The sequence below is a fragment of the Colobus angolensis genome, unplaced genomic scaffold (assembly GCF_000951035.1).
Source record: "Colobus angolensis palliatus isolate OR3802 unplaced genomic scaffold, Cang.pa_1.0 Scaffold68, whole genome shotgun sequence".
NCBI classification, from domain to species: domain Eukaryota; kingdom Metazoa; phylum Chordata; class Mammalia; order Primates; family Cercopithecidae; genus Colobus; species Colobus angolensis.
The window spans coordinates 4,729,874-4,749,722 of record NW_012120487.1 but is presented as its reverse complement, the minus strand read 5'-3'; the positions used below and the strand labels follow the sequence as shown (position 1 = coordinate 4,749,722).

At 36.3% G+C, this 19,849-nt stretch overlaps 1 protein-coding gene across 6 annotated transcripts in view; it reads right to left on the bottom strand.

The window, feature by feature from the left end:
* OSBPL9 (oxysterol binding protein-like 9) overlaps positions 1-19,849 on the bottom strand; it is a 169,243-nt gene that overhangs the window by 26,025 nt on the left and 123,369 nt on the right. For 3 of the 6 annotated variants that reach the window (XM_011926261.1, XM_011926263.1, XM_011926265.1), the window contains 6 exons: positions 18,582-18,611; positions 16,774-16,824; positions 10,641-10,679; positions 6,212-6,302; positions 5,028-5,132; positions 966-1,125 (listed from right to left, as the gene is read on the bottom strand). In XM_011926261.1, the coding sequence (XP_011781651.1) occupies positions 966-1,125; positions 5,028-5,132; positions 6,212-6,302; positions 10,641-10,679; positions 16,774-16,824; positions 18,582-18,611 (476 nt within the window). The remainder of the gene's footprint in view (positions 1-965; positions 1,126-5,027; positions 5,133-6,211; positions 6,303-10,640; positions 10,680-16,773; positions 16,825-18,581; positions 18,612-19,849) is intronic. The other 3 variants (XM_011926262.1, XM_011926264.1, XM_011926266.1) reach the window with 1 other exon arrangement.

The window sequence follows — 19,849 nt, the reverse complement described above, 5'->3', positions numbered from 1 at the left end:
GTCAGGCTGGTCTCGAACTCCTGACCTCGTGATCCACCTGCCTTGGCTTCCCAAAGTGCTGGGATTACAAGCGTGAGCCACCACGCCCGGCCTCCCTAAAAGTTTTTAAATAAAATTAGTGCCTTAAAGCCAGCGCAGAGAGACAGGTTTGAGGTGGACTTATGTTTCCCTGTAAGTAGACTTGCAATAAAAAGCTTTTCTTTCCTCAAAAACCTGGGACTTAGTCATGGCTTCTAGTGCATTGGGCAGCAAGTCCCTTTTGCTCCATAACACTGTAGGAAATAAATTTCTGTTGTTTATAAGCTACCTAGATTACTGTCTTTTGTTATGGCAGCTGAAAGGGACTAAGATACCATACCATGTATTCCATTAGATTATAAATGTCTGCCTATTCCCCCAAAAGTTCCTTGTGGGCAGGGCCTGGGTCTCTGTAATCTCATTATAAACCTAGCACAGTGCCTGGCTGATAGGTGTTGAATATTTCCACTCTAATTTAAAAAAAAAAAAAAAAGTAATAGAAATCTCTTATTCGTATAATGCTTCACAGCTTATTCACTCTCACTGGACCCTCTCCTAATGTTGGTACTGAAGAAATGGCCAAGATTCAACTAATAACACTGACATATTACTAGAGGTGATGGTATTTATTCCATTTGGAGTAACTTAGGATTAAAATCAAAACTCTCACAGAATTGGCTTTGCTCAACAAGCCAACTAAAAACAAGTTGTCCATACAACTATTATATATCAATAAAAAAATTGATATTATATATCAATAAAATAAAAAATGTATATCAATATATTGATATACAGATATCAATATATCTATTAAAAAGGCTGCCCTTTTAATTTTCCCAAATAATAACTGATGAGGTAAGTCTGTCATTAACACTAGTCTCAAAATCAAATTAGATTTTTAAAAATAAGGAGAATCATTTAAATACATATTCTGTTCATCTACTTACTCTATTAAGCGCTTTGGGGATGAGCCACTTTGATGGAATTCATCGGCATCATAAAATTCATCTTCACTGCTGGAGTAAGAGAACTCTGGGACTGTATTTGGAGACAAGTTCACATGGCTTGGAGAAGTGAGACTGCTACTCGGTGGTGAATGGCCACTGCCTAGGAAGTTAAAAGGGTTTTAGAGAAAAATGTTGGTGATAGAGAAGAAACTAGGGAGATGGAGTCAAAGCAGACTTTTCTAAAATCAAGGAAGAGTTTGGTTAAGTTTGTAAAAGCTGCTACACTATTTATAAAGAAAATCAACATTTAAACTCCACACAGAAAATGGCAAATCATGATATAAAATGAGGACACAGCCTTTTAAATAAATGAAACAAAAAGCTATGTCCCCATTCTATAAAGATTATCATTAATACTAGGAAGGGGGCCCTTTTGATTATATGAGTTGTGGAGTTGCAAGGACCACAACAGATAGGATTATCAGTGGGATGCCAGGGCTCTTATTTTACACTGCAGATCCAGATACCTAAAAATGCAGCAGTGAGCCGCTGGGAATGCAAAATGCAAAGAGTATTAAGACCACATAAACATTAAAATATTGCAGGATATCACATTCCTATCATTCAGTATTTTCTGGCAATCACACGGAAAATGTACACACCATCCAAATTCCTCTTTTTTTTTCCACCCAAGTCAGGGGCTCAGAGGTGGAGATAAAAATAGAGGGCTACTATGACAAGAATGCAGAAAATGAAAAGATTCAGAAGAACATTTTTCTATTCCTAAACAGTCTAACTAAAGAAATGGAAATGAATGAAGACCCAGAGAAAGAAGACTGTCATCTCATCTCTGAGATGATCATCTGGTACCTTGTCTAGTAGTAAAGCAAGAACAAAAAAGTATCAAACCAATCGACAAATGGAGTATTAAGATCAATTTAACTTAATGAGCATTTAAGGGCTGTCAGGCAATTTATGCTAATCTACAGATGTCTGGTGAAGATTCAAGTTTATTAAGACACTGACAGCAATTTGAAAGCCAGGGCCACGGTTCTGGAAGAAATTGAAGACAGCAATAAAAATGAATCCAGGCTAGGCACAATGGCTCATGCCTGTAATTCCAGCACTTTGGGAGGACCAGATGGGAGGACTGCTTGAGGCCAGGAGTTCAAGACCAGCCTGGGCAACAAAGTGAGAGCCCCGTCTCTTAAAAAAACAAATAAATAAATTAGCTGGGCATGGTGTGCCTGTGGTCCCAGCTACACGAGAGGTTGAGGCAGGATCACTTGATCTGAGGAGGTTGAGGCTGCAGTGAGTTGTGTTTGTGCTACTGAGGTCCAGCCTGGGTAAACAGAGTGAGACCTTGTCTCAAAAAAAAAAAAAAAAAAAAAAAACGAATCCAGAATCACAGATTTTTTGCCCATTCCTGTATCTATGGTTCAATAGTTATGAAAAAGAGCACATGGGTTTGCCACATTGAGTCATCATATTCACAAAGGTATTTTAAAAAGATAACATAAAAAGTTTAACCCTTAAAAGGTAATGCTTATTTTGGAAATTCCAAAGGTAGCTCACCTTATTAGTAAATAACTTTATATTCTTTTTATTACCCAACAGAAAAAATAAGAGAGAAAAGCAGCTTTTTCTTATTGGAATTAAAAAAAAAATTGACCAAGAATTGCAAATGATTAAGTAGCATGCAAATATTCCAGGTGATCACACAAGTGAAAATGTTATCTAAGAAGAAAATAAGTTTGAGTGAGAACTGCAAACAAAAGATCTGAGATTTACTTAGGAGAGCAAACATTTTATCTTATTCCTTTATTTCTTTTTTGTATTAGCAAGAAGGGAAAGAAAAGTGGAGAAAATGAAGTTAGGATGAAAAATCAAATAAGATATAAATCACAGAAATTTAATTTTAAAATTGTGTTTAAATCTATCTACTCTAAAGTGTTACATTTTTGAAATACCTTCAACTGAAATAATTTTCAGAAGATTATCTTCTGGAAATAATTTTTACTAAAATTAATGTATATAAGAAGAGCTTCTCACTTATTCTAAGTCTGTTGCTAGTTTTATGTATTTCCAAACAGAAAAATTTTATAATTTTGGCTGTTTCAAAATTCTGACATAAAAATACAAATGACAACAAACAGGTACTATCTTTTAAATGAAGAAGAGGTGACACAGCTCAGGAAATACAGAAGTCAGCCAAAATATTTCAATTTCATTATTCAAATTGCTTATCAGCCTTTTCCCAAGAGCTTCAAGTAAGGGAGCTACTTTTTTTTCTTTCAAAATTCAAAGGCACCTGCCCACGCTGTTAAATAGTAAAGATCAAAGTAAAAGCATCAGTACTTTTACTAATTCAAATTTTTTAAATCACACATTTTAAAATCACAATTTTTAAAATTCATTATTACATAGGAAAAATCCCACCCGGGAAAAAAATCTGAGGATGAACAAAAGCGGCTGATCTCCCACTTCTTCAAGAGTGGTTTTGGTTTTGGTTTCCAGGTTTAACTGTGTGAAAAGTGCTAGATGCATCCTTGAGTTTTGTCTTACAAGTTATTCAACATACATTTAATTAATTTTAAAACAAGAATAAATCTAGTATCTAACACTGATAGTATCCCTGTAAAATAGAGAAAAAATAAAGACTATAAGCTTAAACGAATTAAGAAAACGCAGGCTGGGCGTGGTGGCTCACACCTGTAATCCCAGCACTTTCGGAGGTCAAGGTGGATAGATCACCTGAGGTCAGGAGTTCGAGACCAGCCTGGCCAACAGGGTGAAATGCTGTCTCTACTAAAAATACAAAAACTGGTGGGGGCGTGGTGGCGCACACCTTTATTCTCAGCTACTCAGGAGGCTGAGGCAGGAGAATCGCTTGAACCCGGGGAGTGGAAGGTGCAGTGAGTCGAGATGGTGCCACTGGACTCCAGCCTGGACGACAGAGTGAGACTCCATCTCAAAAACAAAAAAACAAAACAAACAAAAAAAAGAAATGCAAATTAAAATGAAGTGTCTTTTTTCTGACTATAAAACTGACAAAAAGGTGAAAGATTGATAAATGTTTTCTAAAAAAATACACATATGACAAAGGTGCTGTACAAGGATATCACTGAAGTATTGTTTACAGTGGAAGAACACTGGAAAAAATTTAAATGTCCATCAGTGGAAAAAACAAGCAATACCTACCTGCCCAGGCAGCTGTAAAAAGAATGCTGTAGACCTAATTTTACAAACATGGAAAGTGCCCTAAGTGTTCTTTGTTAAAGGAAAAATGCAAGTTACAGAAACACATTACCTAACTTAGGTTTAAACAAAAACAATAAAAATACACAACATAAGTGTATATGCACATACACGTATGCAAATTACTGGGGGGAGAGTAAAGAGGACTTCCCGTTTTTATTCTGTGCACTTCTGTGTCAGCTAGAAAGTATGCAAGTCTAGCTGGAGTAAATTTTTCAGAAAGTCAACATAGATCACCAAATGAATGCTAAGGTAAAAAACAAAACTCTGTAATATTTTATTTTATTTAAATTATTATTATTCCAGGTATGGTGCCTCATGCCTGTATCATCCCAGCACACTGGGAGGCTGACGCAGGAAGACTGCTTGAGCCCAAGAGTTTGAGACCAGCCTGAGCAATATAGGAAGACTCCTCTCTACAAAAACTAAAAAATCAGCCAAGTGTGGTGGTGTGTGCCTGTGGTCCCAGCTACTTGGGAGACTGAGGCCTGGGAGGTCAAAACTACAGTGAACCCTGATCATACCACTGCACTCCAGCCTGAGTGACTGAGTGAGACCCTGTCTCAAAAATAAAAATTAAAAAATTTTAAAAATAAATAAATAATACTTACTTACTGAAGCCTTTCTTTCAAACACAGAGCTAACCACTTCATGTATGGAACTGTAATGTTAAAACTAAGATATCTCCAACAGAAATATACAACACATTTCTTCAGCTTTCCCCCCTCCTCATCAGAGGTCACAAACAAACCTCAAATTTTAATAAAGAGTTATGAGAAATAAAGAAATTATGCATATCTATACCTGTACTATTTGGTGTAGGAGTCTGATGATGTCCCAAGGTAGCCAACACAGGTCCAACTGGGAGGGAAGATGGACGCTGCTCTGACTTACACAACTGAACAGGTTCTAGGAGATTTGAACATATAAAATAAGGTACAGAAACAGCCAAACACACATTCTATTGACTGTAATTGTCTGGGATTCAAAATCCGAAAGGTAATTTTTGAAACTCTTATTTCATTAAGTCTAGTTCCATGCTCCTCCTTCCTTTTGACTTCCTAGCCTCTTAAACTCAATGATGATATGCTACAGAGTACTAAGATACCAGGCAGGATATCAAAAGACCAGCTACAGTGGGCCAATACTGCAGTATAACTACACTGTAAAACCAACAAATGCTTCTGATGACGATGTGTTTCTGAGCCTCAAACGACATAAAATCAGAAGTGGAGTACAGTACCGCCCCCTCAAGAGGTAGCTTAAGCTAATTCACTTAAGGAGTAAAAACTCACAAAAGGATTTCACATACTTACTAGTATTTTTAAAAATAATTTTCCCTTTTATAGTACAATTTCTGACTTCACTACGCCATCATTGAAAACATAGAAATGTTGGATACAACAAAAGGACAAAAGGAATCAGTCAGTGTAGCTAGGTATTGCCCTGAGCCCTTCTTTGTCAGTTTTTAAAAATTTGCATTTATTGCTCTATACCAAAAAAAAAAAACAAAACCACACCCAGATGTCATGTGATCAGTAGGCATCATAAATTTCCTTCTTCACTTTCTCATTATCTTAAAATCTACCATGAACATACCATTTGTGTTGTTCAGAGCTACACAGAATACCCCAAAACGGAACATCCCTGGATTATCCTGAATAAGGTATAGTAATTTTTCCTTGCTAGCCACGAATTCTGAGTCATAGAATTCTGTCCTCCCAGTGAATCCAAATCTTAGTAACCACGTTTGTTTTCTAGCTCACTTTGAATACCAAAACCACTCTCATCACACTTCAGTAAAGCCCCAATATCAAAACACTATCATCTTTTTCTAGTTCACTTTTGGCTGTATTATTTTTTGAGTCCTTTTATTTATTAAAAACAAGGAAAACCAAAAATAAACAGTAATAGCTGAGACTGCTATGACAGCCACACAAATTATTTTTTTCTCATTAATGAATCTATGACACACTTTCTCAAATTACCTGGAGGTAACACAGTCTGGGAAGGCATTGTGCTGATCACAGGTTCCAAAGGACTAGGTTGATATATTGCATCTACAGGATTAATAGTACTCTAAGATAAAGAAACACAATATAGTTATTTTTAATTAAATGTTCTTCTCATGCTACCCTCCCAAATACCCACATTTATGACCGCAAAATCCTGAAGGTAGCTATACAGATATGTTGATCAAAATGAAAAGAGGAAATGAAACACCTATACAGAAGTGTAAGAGTTTCTTAAAGCATAGTAAGGAAAGAAAATGAATGAATCTCTGTCACAGAAGAAGGTAAAGCTAAATGGAAAAACTGAGGAGTTATAAAATGGTGTGGGGAGATTTCAGGAAGTCAAAACCACCTCTCAATTCAATTCAGTGCTTCTCAATTTCTTAATTCACCACAAATATTGTTTCTCTGTTTCTTTCACTTTTGGTGAGTTACACCAAATGTCCAAGTAATGTACCTGCACCACTAGGATCTCATCTTTCCATCCCATACTGCTGCCATCACACAGTACAGTCACTCCTCAGGTACCCAAGGGGGACTGGTTCCAAGCGCCCCCTGAGGATACCAAAATCAACAGATAATCAAGTCCCTGATATAATATGGTGTATTTGCATGCAACCTACATATACCCTCCCATATAAGTTAAATCATCTCTAAATTACTTATGACACCTAATATTATGTAAATATTATATAAGTCACCATTATACTATATTGTTTAGGAAATAATGACAAGGAAAACAGTATATACACATTCAGTAAAGAGGTACTTTTTTTTTTCCTCAAATATTTTTAATCCACGGTTGGTTGAATCCACAGATGCAGAAGGCTGACTGTGTGTCTAGTTTTATGGTCACTAAAGAGAAAGAGATGTATCTTCTAATTGGGGAGTGTAGAGAAGAGGGCTTGCTTTCTGAGGATTCAGAAGAGAGGAAGAAAAAAATTCAGACATGTAGTTAATTTTAGAGGGGAGAAAAGTCTAGGATTCTCTGATTCTAAGTCAAGAAATTATTCTGACAGCATGAAGGCATTTTAAAAAGAAAACTCCATAACTTACTGATAGGGTTGGGGGTCGGGTGTGTACATGTTAAACCAAGGTCTTTGCCACAGCAAAGTTTACATTTACCATTTAGACAACTAAACTGGGCAAACTCAAGAAATAAAAATGTAAGTTTTTTAGCTTCAATTGATCTGGAAAACTGAACTTCACACATATATTAAGTAGTGCTTATAACAGAAGATACTAAAATGGAAATATAACGGAAAGATTTTGCCAACGAATAAGTCCAAAAAAGCAGTTGTAAAAACTTAAAATCACCCAATAATAGAAACTGAAGTAATGGTAAAGTTTTTGTAGCATTCTCACGTAATGTCTAAGTTAAAAAAATTTTTTTCCAGGCCATGTGAAAAACAAACAAACATACATTGTTTTCAGAACTGTTAAACAAAACAAATTTAAAACCAAAAAAACCCAGCCCTCTTTCTGCATGAATATCTAAAACTCATTAAATAAGGTCTCTTCAATCAAGTGACTTGAACACAAGAATTCTGATTCTTGTCACTACAATAGTTTATCTGCCATAAATACTTTAACTAAAAAATGAAGGACACTTAGAGAAAACACCCCCAAAACAATCAGTAATAATTAAAAAAAAATAACAAAAAACTAAGAAACTGAAGTAGGGAATGTTTTGAAGCACTGAGAAAAGCAAAGAAACAGAGACTTGGAGTTTTTAATTTCTTAGAATCCTTAAGTCTCTTATCCTCTATGGGCCTCAGTTTCCCAGTCTGCAAAATAGTCTGTTTTATATGGGTGCTAAGGGCTTTCTGGTTATTACTTTGATTCTATTTTCAGATAGCAGACCAAGCCATAATAACTAAACAAGTATCTCAACAAACCTGGAGCTGTTCCTAAAATAAATTCCTTGTTTACACAGCGCTTTTCTTGAAAATAACTCCAAATGCTTTACAAAGACAAAATTCCACCATTAACACTTTGATATACAGGAGTAAGACTATGTCACACCTCCTTACCCCTCCCACTGAAGGGAATAAGAAATAAAGTAACTTTGGAACAAGGGACCAGAATTATCTTTCGGATGTAATCTTTTATTTTCCAGATGAAATGTTCTTACAATTAGCCTGGTCAACCAAAGAAAACACTTAAAAACTTTTTGCACTGTTAAACAAAAATTATGGGAGGCTACTGTTTTGGATTGAACTCTTGTACTAGGGCCCAACAGATTAGACCAAACCAAAATGGAGTTACTCTTGCTAAATGCCGTATCATTAAACTCTAAGGAAGCAAGTGGATCCCAAAATAGACCAGTTTTTTTTCTGAAAATAGGAGATTCCAGTCTACCTGAGTCAGTGTAATATGGAAATGCTCTCTGTTTTAACCCTTAAAAGTAATCTGATGCTATCAGCATTTTTTCCTGTTACAGTTCTCACCTTACAAAACTCACTGTTTGCCATTGCCCAGTGGGACCTCTCATTCTATTTTGTAGAATGGAGGCTGACCCAATCCATGCATCTTGAATAAAAGCCAATTCGATCTATGATTCAATTTGTTATAATTTTGTCTTTTGATAGCATGTATATCAAAAGTACTCAATCTTTTTGTTATTGTTGTTTTTGATAGAAAAAATAACGATGCTACACTTATCCACAGTCCTTGGTCAGTCAACTTCAGGCTAAAATATGTCACACTACATTCTACAACTTGCTTTAAAAATAAATGTGCAGAGCTTGAGAAGCAAAAATACTACTACTCAGCCCTCATCTGTTGTGACATTAATGAAACCCATGTAATACAATGTATTGTACATACACATACATGTATGTACAGCTAATATTTATTGAATACTATGTGTTTGTTCTGTACCTTACAACACGTTTCTAAGGTAGAACCTTTCAGCTTTCTTTACAGGAAAAGACATTAAGACTCAGAAAAGTTAAGTAATTTGCCAAGGTCACAGGTAGTGAGTGGCAGGGCTGTTTTATGTGAACCCAAGCAGCCTGCCTCTAAGGCCTATTCCATGAACAGTTCCTCTACTTTTTCAAAATAAAAATTCTTAAGGAAAATATGCTCTAGTCCCTGGGCAAATGATTCAAAGGTATTTTTCTATTAGTTTAAATTTTCTATGAGCATGAACTTTCTAGATGTTTTTTATTGCAAACGATCAAGTGTTTTTGGTATGTTTTATAAAATCCTGCCTCTTTTATTTAACATAATATAACTAATTTGGCTTTGAGGGAAAAGAGATAAAAACAACAGCCAACAAGGTTTTCCTCTGGAGTCTTTGGGGACCATATAATGCTAGACAATACATAGAGTCCTTTCCTATGAGGCTAACAATCTTCGACAGTATCTCAGGAAGAAATATTTCAATTTGTATTACATTTATATCATACAGTTGTATTATATCACCATGGATCAAACTTTGAACTGACAAAAATTCTGATGTATTTAATTCAAATTCCAAACATGTTTGTTTTACTCCTGCTTTGTTAAGAAATAGGCAAACACAGATTTAACTTAAAATTGTTTTAAAACCAAATATAAAGATAACATACTCATCCTTTCAAGTACAATCATGAGATGTTTTTGAAAATTTACAGAATGTTTTTCCAGATCTCAGACAAGCTGGCATTTGCAGGTCTAGGACAAAAAAAAAAAAAAGGCTGCCTCCTGCTTCAGGAATACAGACTGAACAGAGGTCACTCAATTACCATAAAACTAGGGTAAGCACAAACCACAAACCTTCAAACTCTTTTATTTCCAGCTGGGAAATACTAACAATACAATTTTCTTCTTTCTTTTTAGAAGGGAAGTTGAATATAAGGAAAAGGTAAAAAGATAAGAGAGAGGAAAGAGTAAGAAGATGGCTATAAGAGAAAGAATTCATGTTGTAAATTGTTCCAACAAAAATGCAGTACATACCACATTATCAATGATGGCTAACACACACACAAAAACTAAAAATAAAAGATAAAATAATAGTAACCTATAAACATATTCAAATAGATTAAGGTGTGTTTCACTATTGTACTCCCCCCAACCCCACTTTCATCTGAGAAAAAAAGAAATTAGACAAGAAATGTGGCACTGAGTTATGCATTATTTAACTGAAAAAGCTGAGTATTCATACCATGATTAACCCTTCAAGTTAATACATGCAAAGTGATTCAATCTGAACCCACACTTAGAAAAATTTTAAGATTGTCATTTCCCCTGCAAATGATTGCTGAAAGATGTGAGATTAAAGGAAATTGCGAGAGTCAACAACAAAAAGCAGTGAGTAGTTGGCACTGAAAAATGAGTAGTAATTCAGGCTTCTCCTGATATGACTGGTTATAATGCTCTGCAGAAGTAAAGGGAAACAAAAAGATTAGATTAAACTTACTATCATTCCATCTGCGTGCTTCTCCGCATTACTCTGGTCCTTAAGGAAAAATGTTAAAAATATTAACTTTATTCTTACAATTAAGTAACTCCTTGTGTATTTCTCCTACAAGAAAGCTTATTTACTAGGTAAGCAATAATGTTAGAACATGATTTCTCTGCCTCCACTAAGATTTTAATTTCATGTGTACATTCTGAACCAAACACAATTCTAACACTGGCTACACAAAAATCAACACCAACAGCACGGCAATTATTTTTCTATATAGGGATTTAACTAAGTTCATCATGGAAATATCCCGTAGAACTGTAATCACGTTCAAAATTCCAGGCAAAAGTGATCTCTACATGGATGAACCTTTGAAAACATGATGTTAAGTGAAAGAAGCTAGTCACAAAAGACCACATATTGTAATATTCAACTTACATGAAGAGTCAAGAATAGACAAATCTAGAGAGAGAAAGCAGATTAACAGTTTCCAAAGGCTGGATGGGGTGGGGGGTAGGAGGCTGTTGGAAAAGAAAGGGAGGCACTGACGTTCCTCAGCTTACAGTGGAGTTTACCTCCTAATAAACCCATCTGAAGTTGAAAATACTGTAAGTCAAAGATGCATTTAATTCATTTAACCTACCAAACAGCATAGCTTATCCTAACCTACCTTAAACGTGTTATAGAACACTTATATTAGCCAACGGTTGGGCAAAAACCATCTTGCAGAGTTTCAGTTGGTTACCCTTGTGATCACGTGGCTGACTGGGAGCTATGGCTTGTTGCCACTGCCCAGTATAGTGAGAGAAGATCATATGGCATTATCAGTAGCCTGGGAAAAAACCAAAACTCAAAATTCAAAGTACAGTTTCTATTGAATGCATATTACTTTTTTGCCATCTTGAAGTTGAAGAATCCTAAGTCAAACCATTGTTAAGTCAGGGACCATGTATATAGAAAATCTATATAGAAAATGATTGCTTAATAGGTATAGGGTTTCTTTTTGCAGTGATAAAAGTATGCTAAAATTAAATTATGGTGATGGCTGTACAATTTTGTAAATATAATAAAAACCATTGAAATAAACCATTTGTTTATGTATCTCTTTATTGGCCATCTACCCTAGGGTACAATCTTGGTGAGGACTTTGGTCATCTTACCACTTGTATTAGTCTGTGTGGGCTGCCATAACAAAATACCATAGACTGGGTGGCTTAAAGAACATCCATGACTTTGAAGACTTGGTGCAAAAAGAGAAAGACTCATGCCTGTAATGCCAGCATTTTGGAAGGCCGAGGACGGAGAATCACTTGAAGCCAGGACTTTGAGACCAGTCTGGGCAAAAAAGCAAGACCCTGTCTCTACAAAAAATTTTAAAATTAGTGAGTGGGGCACTGTGGTGAGCACCTGTAGTCCCAGATACTCAGGGTGCTGAGGCAGGAGGATCACTTGTACCCAGGAGTTTGAGGTTACAGTGAGTTATTTATGACTGTGACACTGCACTCCAGTCTGGGTGACAGAGCAAGACACTATCTCTTAGAAAAAGAGAGAAAGGGAAAGAAAGAAGAGAGAGGGAGAATATGAACTATCTCACTAGTAAATTTTTATACTGATTACATGTTGAAATAGTATTTTTGGTATACTGGGTTAATAAAATACATTATTAAAATTAATCTCACTTGTTTCTTTTTATCTTTTAAAATGTTGTTATAAGAAAATTTTAAATTACATTTATAGCTTTCATATTTTTATTGTATAGCACTGGTCTAGACTTAGGATATTCAATAGGAACCGACAAAATTAAAGCCTCAAATTCTAAGTCATCAACAGTATTTATCTGCATCTATTTTATGCAAGATTATAAAAACTACATAAATCAAATTGATCTGTGTCTACCTTGAAAAATGTTAATAGTCCCTATCTTTGCCTATAAGAATAACCATTTAAAGTGCCTGATTTTCATTGTATTGAAATACTGTTTTACTGCATGATTTAACTGGTGAAAATCAACCAGAGTTTAAATTTGTAGCAACTATACCTCATAACCAAAGCATGTCTAACACAGTCTTTCAATTTCAGTGATAATTAAACAATGCAAAAATAGTGCTCTGGTAAATCACAGTCAACTCCCTGGCACATGCCATTCTGACAGGCATTCTGAGTTATGGTATGTGGTCACATCACCTGACTCTGATACTGGTTAAGTCTCCACCTGCAGAGGCCTCCTAGCTTATCTTCGCTCTGTCCTGCCCTTCTCTCCCCTTACCCCCCAGCTCCACTGCAGTCTCCCAGGAGAAGAACATCAGCTGTCTCCACCAAGGGTAAAAGGAAGGATGTATTCTGAGATAACAAAGCCCACTTGAAAATTCCACTAACCAGGTGTTCTCAAAACTTTGCTGCACATTAAAATCACCCAGGGGTTTAAAATAATCCCAATACCCAGGTGATACCCCATACCTTATAACAGAATGTATAAGAATTATAACAGAATGTCTACGGGTGGAGCCAGGAATCAGAACTGATTTCCAAATGACTCCAGTGTGCAGTAAAGTCTGGGAACCAATACGCTAATCATTTAAGGCAGGAGAGAATCTACTGGGAGTGGGAATTCAAATGAAAGAATCAAAACTGGAAAGCGCTTAAAATTAAAATTTTTACTTACAGCATGCCACCTCTAAGAAGTTGACACTAATCAGCCCCAAACAAGAAAGGTATCAAATTAGCTATCTTCTCATATCACTTTGGGGTCTCAAATGGCATTATCTCCCTCAAAGTAGTTGATTCCGATATTTTATTAACCTGCCAGTGAATAACAGTCTGCCAAACTGGCTATAACAATTTATATTTCCATCAGTACTCGATGGAAGTTCTCCAATTTTTGCCAGATGTGTTACTGTCACTTTAAAATTTGCATCCTTCTATTTTTTAAATTTAATAAACACTTATTTAGAGCTTATCACATGCCAGCTACCAAGAGCATCACAAATAATAATTCATTTAGTCTCACAGTATCAGTAAGAGATGACATTATTATTATCCCTCTTGTATATGGAATATAAACCAAAGCACAGCGAGGATAAATAAACTTCCTCCAGGGGTGGGGCTTGGATTCATACTCAGTATGGGTCCGTAATCCATGCTCTTTAAGACTATGCAAAGTTGACTGTCATTATTATTCTAAAATCTTTTATTTTAATCACAGATTAACTGATTAAATTTACCTAAAGATTAGTTTATAGGGATGGTCATCACAGCACATCAGAGAAGTGGCTAAGTAAAAAAAATCATATAGTGAAAATACTAAACCATGCAACCATTAAAAGTAATGCATTAGAAAAATCACTCAGTAATTCAGTTATTTATCAGGCACCTCCTACATGGTAAGCAACTGTAGGTACTGAGGATACAATGGGGTTATGAACTGAATGTTTGTGTCCCTTCCCAAATTCCTATGTTGAAGCCCTAACCCCAAAGGTAGCTGTATTTGGAGACAAGACCTCTACAGAAGTAACTAAGGTTAACTGGGATCATAAGGATGGGTCCTCGATTCAGTAAGATTAGTGTCCTTGTAAGAAGAGACACCAAACAGTTTGCTATCTCACATGTGCACGCTCCCTCTCTCTGTGCATACTCACCAAGGAAAGACTATGTGAAGACATGGCTATTTACATGCCAAGAGAAGAGCCCTCATCAGAAACTGAACAGGCCAGAATGTTGATCTTGGACTTCTGGCTTCCAGAACAGTGAAAAAATAAACTTCTGTTCTTGAAGCCACCCAGTCTATGGGGTTTTGTTATGGCAGCCCATGCAGACTAATATAAGTGATAAGACGAGCAAAGTCTTCACCAAGATTGTACTCTAGGGTAGACAGCCAATAAAGAGATAAACAAATATATCATGTAAACTTGACTAGTGATATAATGCCATGAAGAAAAAGAAACCAGTGGGAGGTATAGATTATTAGATACAGGAGTCAGGAAAAGTCTTTCCAAAGATGTTCCTTCTGGTAAAAATCTGAATAAAGTGAGACAGTGAGCCTGGTGGAAATCTGTGGGAAATGCCCACCATGTGGAGGGAAAACCAAGTAAAAATTCCTAAAGTAGGGGTGGGGGGGAAGCTTGTCTTGCCTGAGAAAAAGAAATGAGCCAATGTTACTGGAATGGTGTGACCAAGCAAGGGTAGGAGACAGGTTAAGAGGGCAGTGAACGTAAGTAGTTTCTATTTCTTTACAAATGAGATGGAAAATATCAGGGGTATTCGAGCAGGCAAGTGACATGGTCTCATGTACATTTAAATTAAGTTTAAAGATACAAACAGTCCATATACGGTACAAATATAATTGAGGATTGTATTTGTACATGAGAAGCCTTAACAACAATAAACCTTCCTTCTGGAATAAATAAAAGGCCAAATTTCATTTACGTGATCCAAGTTACCCATTGCGAAGAACCCTAAAACGTAGTTTTATTAAGCTGGGCTAACACAGACAGGTAGCAAGTACAAATTACACTAAATATGTTCTTGAGTGGCTAAACAGTTAGCTACTGAAATAGGCTAGGGTGATCTACTGTACAACTATCTAAAGTCCTGAATGATTTTCAGAGATCACCCAAACTAGCCTAAACCCTGTATTAGCTCCTTTGCTTCCCCAATCTTCAAGAGAAGGCAGTATGGATTCCCTAAAATACCTAGTCACTCAGGGCATGGTGTAGTTTACTAGTTATCTACAGGTAAACTTTTGTATAACTGTAGGTGCTTCTACTCACCTATGTAATTCCAGAGCCAAGAAAAACTAAAATAAAAACCTTATCTTTTTTGTGCCTCCAATCCTATCTTCCCTTTTGCTTGGCTTTGGAATATACTATGATCTACAACAGGAAATGAAAAATTCAGACACATACATAGGAAATCTAGGTATCACTAACATCGAGAAAGAGAACATAAGCCCTAAGTTCTGACACTTTATGTATAATATATTGGGCTGGGTTTGGTAGCTCATGCCTGTAATCCCAGCACTTTGGGAGGCCAGGAGTTCAGACCAGCCTGGGCAACATGGTGAAACCCTGTCGCTACCAAAAATATAAGAATTAGCCAGGTGTGGTGGTGCATGCCTGTAACCTCAGTTACTCAGGAGGCTGAGGCATGAGAATCAGTTGAACCCAGGAGGCAGAGATTGCAATGAGCTGAGATTGTGCCACTGCACTCCAGCCTGGGCAACAGAGCAAGACTCTGTCTCGAAAAATAAAAAATACATCTTAAATCTGGCCTCAAAAGAAAATGACATTGCCCCATTTAATTTACAAGCTAAATATTCTTACTATCCAAACACAAATGGATTGTCCTATGCTATTGTGTCATTAACAATAGTAGGTTAAAAGTCTCTATGATTTGGCAAACAAACATATGCAACTGAAGAAGTAAAAGAGATGAGTAATTACAAACTCATTCAAACAACATTTCTCAACTTGGCTGCAGAGCTGGTCACCCACCCCCTGCTAGCCACTTGCTGGAAATAAAGGCATGTAGTGAGGTAGAAATATTTTTTAAAATTCCTATTCTCAAACAATAATATTCTTATTTCAGAAAATCTCAGGCAATAAAATATATATTTAGGTTGAATACACCAAAATTTTTCAGAAAAAGAGACAACATATATGAAATTTTTAATCCACAATAATTCAAAATATATTGTTTCATGAATAAAGAAGAACAATTAAAATCCACTAATATAGTTCACTACTAGAAAAAAATCTAATAATTTTAAAAAATATATCTCTATTATACTCTTCATTATGGACAATAACTGTAAGAACTTACTTCTCTATTTTCTTAGAAAAACTTTTTTTGTGGAAGGTTTTGTAAAATATGTCCCTGTTCCAAGCAGTGATAATGGATAAAATGGAAGGAAGGGGTGAGTCATTCAAACATGCTCCCCTCCTTCCCAGCTACCAGAAATGACATTACCAGAAACAGTAGCTAAGATAACATCCAAACACAATAGTTGTTCCACAGTATAAGCTCACAATACAGTTTAATGTAGAAAAGTACTATGTTTCAGATCTGAGTTTTTTCACTACTAAAGAAAAATGTCATTATAATTTTTGAACTCCATACACAAAGGTAATTGAAAGTAAAATTTACTTACTTTGGCAATCTGCAGCAACACAATACAGTGTTTAATTGATTCTACCATGCTCTATAAAAACAAAACACTGATTTTAGGATCTTGGCTCAAATAAAATGGATATATAATATTAAAGCTTAAAATATAACAATCAGTTCAATGTATAGTGTTTAAGTCTATACTACACAAGAAATATCCTCTTTGGATCTAGTGGGTTCTAGTATGCTGATAATGTCAAATGAAGTTATTCATTAGCAGTTCTATGAATTTTAACGAATGCCACAAATTATTAATTTATACTAAATAATACATATTTTTTTTCTTTTTTCTTTTTTAAGAGACAAGGTCTCACTATGCTGATCAGGCCGGATAGTAGTGGCTATTCACAGGCATGATTATCGCACACTACAGCCTCAAACTCACGGGCTCAAGCGATCCCACTGCCTCAGCCTCCCGAGTAGCTGGCACTACATGCACATGCCACCGTGCCTGGCTCCAAATGGTTTTTCAACACTTCAAACAGAAAGACATACGAATCTGATTAACTTCCAGATTCTTACATCAACAGCAGCAACCCTAAGAAATCTACCTAAGAAGCTGATGGGCTGGGTATGGTGATTCACACTTGTAATCCCACTGCTTTGGTAGGCCAAGGAAGGAGGATCGCTTGAGGCTAGGAGACCAGCCTGGGCAACATAGCAAAATCCCATCTCTACAAAAAATTAAAATAAAAATCAGCCGTGTATGGTGGCATATGCCTATAGCCCTAGGCTGAAGCAGAAGGACTGTCTGAACCCAAGAGTTCGAAGCTGCAGTGAGCTATGACTGCACCACTGTACTTCAGCCTGGATGACACGGCAAGACCCCTGCTTCTAAAAAAAAATAAATAAAAAGACTTTGATGGAAGTATGAAGAATAAAGGATCCTGTCAAAACACTGGTGAATCAAATTATTATTTTGCCTGTTTTAAAATTTTGAGCAAGGTACACATCTCATTAGTAGCCCATTATATAATGTCAGAAGTCCACTATATCAGAAAACTTGAATTACAATATATTTTAATAAGAAAGAAGCCAGTTGCAGTTGCTCATGCCTACAATCCCATCACTTTTTTTTTCTTTTTTTTGAGACAGAGTTTCGCTCTTGCTGCCCAGGCTGAAGTGCAATGGTGCAATCTCAACTCACCGCAACCTCTGCCTCCCGGGTTCAAGCGATTCTCCTGTCTCAGGCTCCAGAGTAGTTGGGATTACAGTCATAAGCCACCACGCCCAGCTAATTTTGCATTTTTAGTAGAGACGGGGTTTCTCCATGTTGGTCAGGCTGGTCTGGAACTCCTGACCTCCAGTGATGCGTCCACCTTGGCCTCCCAAAGTGCTGGGATTACAGGCGTGAGCCACCGTGCCCAGCCAATCCCGCCACTTTTGAAGGCTGAGGCAGGAGGATCACTTGAGCCCAGGAGTTGAGACCCGGACCCAGGAGTTGAGACCCGGACAACATAGTAAAACCCTGTCTTTAAGAATCAAAGAAATTAATTTTTTAAAAATATAAAATAACATATCCATTGTGCGTGGATGACACCTTTTATCCAAGGTTTCAGACAAGACCAGAAACAGGTAAATGGTACATGAAGTCAATTTCAATTAAGGAGCTTATTCTATTAGCATTATTTTAAATTCCTTTAGAAAATAATCAATGCTTAAGCACCCCTGTATAAATTCATAAAAACTAACATTTCAACTGCTGTCATCAATAGTGGCAGCTTAAAATAGAAATAATATTTTTAAACATTTTCTAAGGCAAAGTCAGAGTGTATCAAACATGTAACTTACATTTGTTGTCTCTTTGAGAGTTTCAATTTTCTGTAAAAAATAGTAAGTTTAAACAGAAATAATCAGAAGGACAAAGAAGCACAGTTGTTTTTTACTGGCTAGTCATTTAAAGAATTTTACCAAAATGTACTCATTCTAAGCGAGTACAAACAAGTTGGAAAGGGGGTACTTTTTGTTATATTTTCTTTTTTATCTAAATCAATTATTTGTATAAAAATTCCAGACATTTTATGAATTATATACCCTCTTTAATAAAATTCATGTGATTCAATTTAAGGTTTGTAAGAATAATATAAAACATTCTTATTCCTGGCTGAGCATGGTGGCTCGAGCCAGTAATCTCAGCATTTTGGGAGGCCGAGGAGGGAGGATCATGAGGTCAGGAGATCGAGAACCATCCTGGCCAACATGGTGAAACCCCATCTCTACTAAAAATACAAAAAATTAGCCGGGCGTGTTGGCGTGCACCTGTAGTCCCAGATACTCGGGAGGCTGAGGCAGCAGAATGGCGTGAACCCGGGAGGCAGAGCTTGCAGTGAGCCGCACTGCACTCCAGTCTGGGTGACAGAGCAAGACTCTGTCTCAAAACAAAACAAAAAACAACAACAACAAAAAATTCTTATTCCTTACCTGAAAACAAGTTTTGGTTTTTCTATGAATTTCACTTATTTTGAAATCACATTTATCTTTCCTAAGTTGTTTTAAAATGACATGGGCCTGAATCCCAAAACTAAGAATGAAAAGTGAGTTAGAACATGAGTTACTATCAACAGGTATAAAAGAGCCAAATGCAAGGCTATATAGTCAACAGAAAAGTAAAAAAAAAAAGAAACATAGCCAAGGAGAGGAAAAATGTTAATTAGAAAAAAGACAATATGCAAACTACAAAGTAGCTGTCAGAAAAGGAAGTGGGGGACAATAGCAGAACCATAATTAAAGCAGTATTTGATTTGTTTCTTCATATATGGCTTTTTATCTATTCTGAACATTCTTGCTGGTTGGTTTACTGGTATCTGAAGTGACCATATGTAAATATAATAACTTTCTACCTTCAACATATGATAGAGGAAAAGGAAATAACTTACTCCTAGGAATATGATACAGAAAAGGTATTATATTAAAACTCTAGGCTGGGTGTGGTGACTCACACCTGTAATCCCAGCACTTTGAGAGGCCGAGGCAGGTGGATCACCTGAGGTCAGGAGTTTGAAACCAGCCTGGCCAACATGGTGAAACCCCGTCTCTACTAAAAATACAAAAATTGGGCT